The sequence below is a fragment of the Micropterus dolomieu genome, linkage group LG17 (genome assembly GCF_021292245.1).
Source record: "Micropterus dolomieu isolate WLL.071019.BEF.003 ecotype Adirondacks linkage group LG17, ASM2129224v1, whole genome shotgun sequence".
In the NCBI taxonomy this organism is placed as follows: domain Eukaryota; kingdom Metazoa; phylum Chordata; class Actinopteri; order Centrarchiformes; family Centrarchidae; genus Micropterus; species Micropterus dolomieu.
In genome coordinates, this window is record NC_060166.1 from 34,799,155 (window position 1) to 34,807,938 (window position 8,784).

General features: G+C 41.8%; 1 protein-coding gene across 1 annotated transcript in view; it reads right to left on the minus strand.

The window, feature by feature from the left end:
• The window catches only part of ccdc9 (coiled-coil domain containing 9), a 28,643-nt gene that overhangs the window by 5,589 nt on the left and 14,270 nt on the right, over positions 1-8,784 (minus strand). The window contains exons 14-16 of the mRNA XM_046073739.1: positions 7,587-8,127; positions 5,835-6,062; positions 4,922-5,059 (exon numbers count right to left, since the gene is read on the minus strand). Of these exons, the coding sequence (XP_045929695.1) occupies positions 4,922-5,059; positions 5,835-6,062; positions 7,587-8,127 (907 nt within the window). The remainder of the gene's footprint in view (positions 1-4,921; positions 5,060-5,834; positions 6,063-7,586; positions 8,128-8,784) is intronic.

Sequence of the window (8,784 nt, forward strand, 5' to 3'; positions counted from 1 at the left end):
AATAAGCAACGCATAGCCCTGATATCTAAACTCCATTCAGAAAATAAGCTTTTTAAAATGTGTTTGCTTGTCGTCTTGCAGACAGACCTGCATTGTTATTACCAGCATTATTGCTTCTGGGCTTGTACTGCTGCAGTAAACCAGATTATAAAAGGCAAATATTTACTGCGGTCAAACTCACGCAAGTAACGGAAGGCAAAAATTCACTTAATTTTTGGTGTGAACACAACATAAGAAAGGACGAATCAATCGATCAAAGGGCACACTGGTGGGAATACAGGTTGGGGAGCTGAACATGAACAGCAACATCCTCTAAATATGAAGCTACAGCCAGCAGCCGGCTAACTTAGCTTAGCATAAAGACTGGAAACAGGTCTGGCACGGAAAATTGGTTTGCTCACTGTAGCGTCATGTTTAACATCCAGACATGAGTGGCATCACTCTGAAATTTGTTTTCATAATACTTCTCAGATAATAGAGAGTAGAGACTCATGTGAAAGTGGACCTGTAAACTCTGCTGAAAACCATAAAAGTTTTAGTGGGGTGTTTGCAGGTAATTGAGTGATTCACGTCATTCATCTCCATCCACAGTCTGAAACTCCACTGTGGAGTCTCCCAAACATCACAGGATTTAATTCGATTAGCCTTCAAACGGTCTCCGTTCTGTCTGCCCTATCATCTGTCCAGCAGGCTGCAGCTCATTTCCTCTGAAAAGCCTTTTAAGTACTTAATTGTGCCTCTAATTTTCCTGGTTTCCTGATCTCCACCCTGACACCAACAAAAGGCAGTACCACAGTCCCACAATTACATCAAGAAGTGTACATGCACACACACTATGCCCACATGAGATCATCTGACTTCTGCTGTTCATCACAAATGAGTCATCAGGAGAAGCATAAATGCAATCAGAGTGGCTTTTAGACCGAAGAACAAAAGACAGCAATCTTTCATCACAATTAAACATTTCCATGTTCTACTGAACATCAAAAATGAAGAATTAAAAGAATTTCAACATGTTTCAGCCACAAGTCTTTGTTAGAGAGTGAGTAAACAACAGACTGACGTACTGGAGAGAAAAATGAAGACTCAACTGGACCCAGGTTGCAGAACAGACTACATACAGATGGAAGAGATGACAGCTCAATCGGCCCCTGGTGGCTGGCTGCAAATTAGGTCATATACTGTAATATCGTGGCTCCAAATGATCAGATTCATATTCTGCTGTTTGATTAATCTATTAATTGTTTCAGCTCCTCTTACTACTACTGCAGCTATTATAAAAGAGTCCAAACAACCACAAACCAAGCGGCAACGCTGAAGTGCCAAAAGCTGCAGTTTATTAACTGGCTACTAGAGGCTGGCTTCAAAACAGAGTGGATCTTCATAGACCTCCCATGTTAAAGTGCTCTAAAACTTTACAGCAAAAATAAACATGTTTAAAGTCCGGTACAAACAACGTTTTGGTCTCTATAGCCAATTTCTCCGTTTATAACAACTGTACCGGGGATGAATTTTTATTTAACTGACCCGTTAATATTATATTAAAGGCTCAACGTTCATAAAAAGCACCACCAAGCCGATTCTTCAGAAGGTCACGGACACTACTTCCATGTTTTATACAGTCTATGCCACAAACCAACTTTTATCATGTGATTGTTTAAACTCTTCTAGCATCCATTTGACCTTTTAAGAGCAACCTCCGTTTGTGGCCACTGGTTCTTCTTCAATATCCTGTATGTTCACATCTAAATTTTTTTTTAAACTCTCTAATGGAGACATTAGGCTTAAATGTGTCAACTTCCTTTAATTCTCAATTTTAATGTCAGTGACAACCATGGAGGATCACAGGAGGCATTTTTAAAGTGTACTGAAAGAGTAATTTAGTCCTTTTTGGATTCTGGAAAAAACCTTACAAAAAAGGATCACCTTTCTATTTTCTGATGTTTTTAACGGTGTGAATCTAGGCAGAGCATCCAACTAACTTCTCACTGGATTCTCACACTATGGCAAGCAGCAGGAACAAGTTTATCTAAAATTATTGTTATTCAAAACTTAGCCATTAGCCAAAGTGGAAACACCACAGCCACGAGCTAAATGGCTCTAACGAGACCGTCTAATGACTGGACTTCCTCTGTGGTTTATTCACTTAGCTCACTTTTAACCTGCTGTGTGCAGAAATTAAAGATGGACACACAGATTGTGTGGAGATGTTGCTCAATGGAGGATAGAAAAACACTGATTCTAACCAAAGTGAGTGGTTCCTATTACCATGGTGCAACTCCCATGCTGTAAATGTACATTCTTGGTACCATGATGTGCTTTGGATCCAAGTATTCACCAAGTGACAATATCGTGTGGTATTATCTTCAGGAAGAACGGCTTCACAGCCATTAAGTATTTCATCAGTGGAGATGAAATAACCATGATAGGTCTCTCTAGAAACAAATAATTACGACTTAATATTTTAAGTATTTGTATTTTACACACTTTATAGTCAACTGTTAAAACCTGTAAACTTTATTTCCCTACATGATGGTGTGATGCAAATACCGAATCATTTATCATTCATTCATTTTTGTGGAAGTGACATTAAAAAACAAAATAACACTCTTTAAGTAACCATGGCAATTAAAATAGTTACGCCATGCAGAGAAACCAGTTAAAAGGTCAACTTAAAGGTTATGCAGGGAGCAGATTTAAGTTAGCATTCATGGCAAACAGGAACTGGAATCTCTCTCCAAGCACTGCTAGTTTGACTGGCAACAACAGTGTGAACGTTTCTTTTACCTATTTGAGCCAATCTTTCCAAGAGTGGTTCAGAGGCTTCGGTACAATTTCAACCTCGACCCAGGCTCTTATGTAACTATCAGAAAGTAATTACCACATCATAGCCTAATGTCAGATTTTAATGTGTATTTTTCCATGTTTTGCCATTTCAGTTTGTGTTTTCTGGTCAGAAGTAAAACCAAACAGACGCATATTTTGCATGTAATCTGTAATATGTTTATAGCGGTTGGTTTGCTGTCCAGGTAGAGTGAACTAGAGCGTGTTGTTGATACTCTGACAATGCTAATCCAACACATCTTTGTAGTAGCGTCCATGTTGATTCCACATTCAGACTTAAGAGCACATGAACACAACTCGGGAAATGGGACCATCCGCGGAGCACGTGAATGCACCGTGAGCCACTGGTTGCAATTCGCAACCCTCAGTCACCACTAGATGTCACTAAAAGTTATACACTTAACTTTTAATGATACCCCTCCCTGGTTGCAGATTAATTCAATAGTTGAAAATGAATCGATTAATAATTGCAGCTCTATTCAGAATCACTTCCAGGACTGTCACTGACTGTGAACCTTGTACTAGAAACACGCTTACCACCATTTCCTGTCCTTTCCTAACAGGTTAGGACACCTCTGGTTGCGCCTAAATATTGAAGTGATTTCCTAAGTTAAGAAGTTATGGTGGCGTTTTAAGTAGTCGCAGTTACTCCTAGGGCTGGCGATATGGCCAAAAATGTAATCACAATAAAAACATTTCAAATCATTCGATATCGATAATTATCACGATAAATGTAAAATTGTTATTTCTTTCAAGTTTAAGGGCTGATTTTTGCTCCTGACTGAAAATAGAAGAAACCAGATTGTTAATTATGTGGTTACAGTGGATCACTTAACAAATCTGAGGGAGAATATTCAAAATTATGATAAAAAAAAATAAAAAATAAACATTTTAACAAATATGATGAGCAAATCTTTCAGTCCCTTTCACTCAACAAAATAAAATATTTTAATAGAAAAAGTAAGTGCTAATTTGTTTGTGATTCAAATGAATTAAACCAAATATTAATTGACTATATATATTGAATATTTATTACATTGATAGAGGAAAATTATATTGCGATAGTTATTGTTTTATTGCACAGCCCTAGTTACACCTCCTCTGTTGCTAATTCTGAAGTTAATACTATCTAAATAATCAACCACAGTAAAAAAAAAAAAAAATAATAGTTGATAAAAAAACTCTTTTACTCCTGGACAGCATTATATTAAGTAGCATTTATGAGCGTAAAACGTCTCATTAGGCAATGATGTAGCTTTACCTGATGATATTAAAAACGCATGGTAGTTGTTTTGGTTTGTTTGTAAGGCAGTTTAGAAGCTTTAGCTTGAGATTCTAGTTCCCAAGATGCCATAAATGTACAGAAAACAGATTACACACAGCAAAGACTCACATTTTAAACCGATTCCTCTCATTCTCTCTCCTCAGAGGTAACAAATCTGTTATTTGATTTAAAAAAAAAACTCACGTTAACACCTGGAAAAATGAAGGAGTGAGAATGAGAGGCATCACACCAAGGTTCGGTCATGCAGGCAGCATGCCATGCATCGCTGTCTGCATTTCATCACAGCCACAAAAGGGAAAAAGGTTTTACACGAGGAGGAAGATGAAAACAGGAGGAGGAAGGAGAGGGGCAGTATACACCACACGGGAGTAAATACAACAAACACCATAACAGGAGCTGCAGTTAGTACTTTCAGTCCATCACAAGAGGAGCAGGAAGACAGCCAGGAGGAGTTTCAAACATGAAGCGGGGTCCTGATTGGTTGCAGGAGGCAGAGGCGCTCTGGCAGGCTTGTGTCACATCCAAAAAACAGGCAAAATGCTGCTCTTGTGTGCGAGTGTATAAATATATATTTGGATTTGTCATGCCACCAAACAGCTCCCACCATTATTTATTTAGATGTGGAAGGAACAGAAATAAGCAAGGCAAGAGTGAGCGAGAGAACCATAACAAGGGGGATGAAGATGACGAAACCAACACAAGCACAAAAATAAAGAGAGAGAGTGAAGCGTCGTTAGAAGTGCGATTTCTTACAGAAAGTCACAGTCTCAAAGTCACTGATATGGACCGCACCTGAGGACGTTTGCTCCGAGGACTCCACTGTTTCTGCTGGCGGGGCAGCTTCGGTCCCAGCGGGCGACGAGTCGTCATCGTTCCCTCCTGCTGGTTCCTCCAGGACGGCTGGAGAGGGAGGGGTGTCCAGTTTGTCTGCTGTCAGAGAGAAAAACATTACAATGTCTGACCTATTCAGTTGACCCCTTTAATATGTTTTACTTACTCAAAAAATATAATAAATGTTTGTACTCTGAGGGAATTTTGGGTAAACTCACTGAATTAAATTTTTTGCCATGCTAGCAGTCTGACTCTGGGGACAGCAAGGTTGGTCTGTTGGTCCAGAGCAACTCTGAACTCATATATATGTCTCCACAGCTATTGAATGAATTTCCATGAAATTCTCTCCAGACATTCATGGTGCCCAGAAGATGAAGTCACTCTCCTCTAGTGATACCATGACGCCGACATTTGTGGTTCAGAGTGTAATGTCTCAACAACTTTTGGATGGATTGCCATGAAATTTGGTTTACACATTCAAGTCCCCCTCAGAATGAACTATAATAACTTTAGTGGTCCCTTAACTTCTCCTCTAGCTGGCTTGTTTACTCACTTGATCTCTATTCAATAAAAAAAAAAAAAATAAAAAAAAAAAAGTGGGTGCAATTGCTGGAGCTTTCTCAGCCGCCATTTTCACAAGTTTGAAAATAGGTTAGTGCTCCCCCCCTTTCCGCAAAGTAGCCAAAATGGCGACTGTAGAGGGTGAGACGTGTCCAGCGTTCCACGTTCAACTTTTTGACCGCTATGAGTATACCATCCGGACAATATTCACTGCGCACTGCTTTTTGCCATACTGGGTCGGTGTGAACGCACTTAAACACTCATGGAAGAATTGAGGCAAAGCATTAGTCTTGTTTTTTGAGGTTTTTATCACCTTGTGATGGAGCAGCAGGTGTATCTTGGTCCATTGTAACGGGGACGGGGACAGAAATCTCAGAAAGGGCTGGGACAGAAAAATCAGAGGGGGAGGGCTGAGGAACCTCAGACGGGGCAGGGTCAGATGGCGGTGCAGCAGGGGAGTCTGCGGGGACGGACTCTTGTTCTGACACTATCACAGTCTGCTGGGCTTTAGTCTTTTCTGAAGGAGAGGCAACATCTACAGCTGATCAGCAAAGACAGAGAGGGAAGAAAGCAGAGGGGTGAGGGTGGAGAGAGTGACAAAGAAAAAGAGATCAGACAAGATAAGACGACAGCGACAATCGAGCAGAGAAAAGACACAAAATCAAAAGAGGCAGAAGAAGAGAGCTACATTTCAAACAGTATTTTCCTTCTCTGGCCAACGTTCTGCCCGGACATTGAGACAAGTCCAGGAGACTCATCAGAGAAGGAACAGAGAGAGTGATAGAGAGGAGAGACTGACATCAACAAACAGTGAGCAGGGTGATCCCGCCACTGACAGAACAACAGTTTAGTTATCACTGGATTCTGATTTTGTCACCACCTTATACAGTATAATATTACCACACTGGCACGATGTCACCTCACTCAACAAGAAGGCCCAGCAGAGGATTTACTTCCTGCGGCAGCTGAAGAAGTTCAGCCTGCAAAAGACAATGATGGTGCACTTCTACACCGCCATCATTGAGTCCATCATCATCATCTGGTACGCTGCTGCCACTGCCTGGGACAAGGGCAGGCTGCAGCGTATCATTTGCTCTGCAGAGAAGGTGATTGCTTGTCACCTTCCAACTCTTCAGGACCTGTACGCCTCCAGGGCTCTGAGGTGAGCAGGAAAGACTGACCCCTCCCACCCTGGACACAAACTGTTTTAGACGCACCCTTCTGGCAGGAGGCTGCGGTCCATCAGGACCAAAACCTTTCGCCACAAGAACAGTTTCTTTCCGATTGCATTGGGCTTCCTCAACAAGGCCCGGGTCCCCACTGTCACTTTTGGCATCCAAAAGTGTCCTTGGGCAAGACACTGAACCTGCTGTTCAGCATGTAGGGGTCAATCAATCACCCATAATTGTAAATTGGTAATCATTTCCTCGACACAATTTAAAAGTTTAAACTACAAATTGGGAAAGTGGGATGAACAGAAAATATGATACAACTTCTGGCAGCATGTTGGCTAAGTTGTTTCTGACAGTTAATTTACAGTTATGGGATTTGACTTTAGATTCGACTGTCATTTCACTTAAGATATGAACCATTTGAAACTCAACAGCGGGAACAGGGGCAGAGATCAAAAGGATTGCCAAGCAAGGGTCGCACATTTCATCATTTAACGGAAAAATATCATTTATATCATACATAAAATATGATTTATGTTATTTAATACATTATAAAATTGTTTTCTTGCCAGATTCGCACACCGGAAAAATTAGGACAGACACCGAAACTATCGCTGCAGATCGGCAGTCTTATTTATTTTCTACTTTGATAAGTTTAGTTTAAACTATAGCGGAGGCTGTGAGGCTCAGGTCCCGTCCGTTTGACGGAAACTAGAAGTTACTCGACTTCCTCCTGGATCAATATTCGTCATATACGTTTAAAATCTATCTATAATCTTGTTTATTGATTGCCCAGGACAGATGACAGAACTGAAGAAGAATCTGCAGCTGTACGACTCCGCATGGGAAAACACAGACTACACTGAAGGGTAAGATGCTCTCTGTGATCCTACCTGTATCCTCCCCTTTCAGTGGCTCAGGAGGTTCAGCGGAGCTGGTGGCTTGGCTCTGCATCTCCTCCTGCTGCTGCTGCTCCTCCTGCTGCTCCTCCTCCTTCTTCTGGGGCGGGCTGGCCTCCACGCTGGCGGGTTTCAGTGGGCTCTCGCCTCCCATGCTGCTCCGGGGCGACAGCATCTCCATCTCTTCCGCCCAGTCTGTTACAGGCTTGTGGCCCTCCAACGACAGGAAGGGGCTGAGGGGCTTGCCTCCCTCTGGTGACTCCTGAACTGCTTCCGGCGGGGGGATGTGGACCTTTGGTCTGGGGGGGCGCTGTTCTTTGGGGCTTCCTGCTGATGTCGACCGAGAACGAGGTGCACGAGATGTCGGCGAGTTGTATTTGCTCGTGACTGGTTTCTCTTTCCCCTTGTCTTTCTTCTCATCACCCCTGGAGTCGTGTTCTGAGTCGCTCCCTTCCTCCACTTCTTCGTCGTCTTCTCCATCGCTTGCATCTTCCCATTCCTCGTCGTCATCCTCTCCATCTCCGTCCTTCTCCACCTGAGAAAAGATACAAGGAACGGTTTACATGGAAAGTAACTGAAAAGTGTTTTGGATTGCTGTTGAAATTTGTCTGGAAGCACTCGACGACACACAATGAAATATACACAATACACTCAGGGGTTAAAGTTATACATTGTACCATATGGAGACCATACCATCACACAGAAGCCAGAGCATCTGTCTCCCTTGAATATTTAGTACAGTACATTTATTCATTTAGCTTTTATCCAAAGCGACTTTCAATTGTTATATACAGTATGTCAGAGGTCACACACCTCTGGAGAAACTAGGGGTTAAGTGTCTTGCTCAGAGACACATTGGTTTCTCACAGTGGATTTGAACCCGGGTCTCTCACACCAAAAGCATGTGTCTTATCCAGTGCTCCATCACCACCCCCCATGATACATGATAGCCAAAACAGAAAAGTAGCGGGCCGTTAAAAACCAAACCAACACATCAGGCTAATTCTCTGTGGGTTCACCACTGCGAGCAAATTGTTTCATTACATTTACTCATTTGGTGCTTTTATCCAAAGCGACTTACATTTGGAAGAAAAACATACAAGCATCAGTAAAGTACAAGAACTACGAGTAACAATAGATACGACTGAGTGCAGCAATAATAGTTGTAAGAGCTATTAACGCATACTGGATC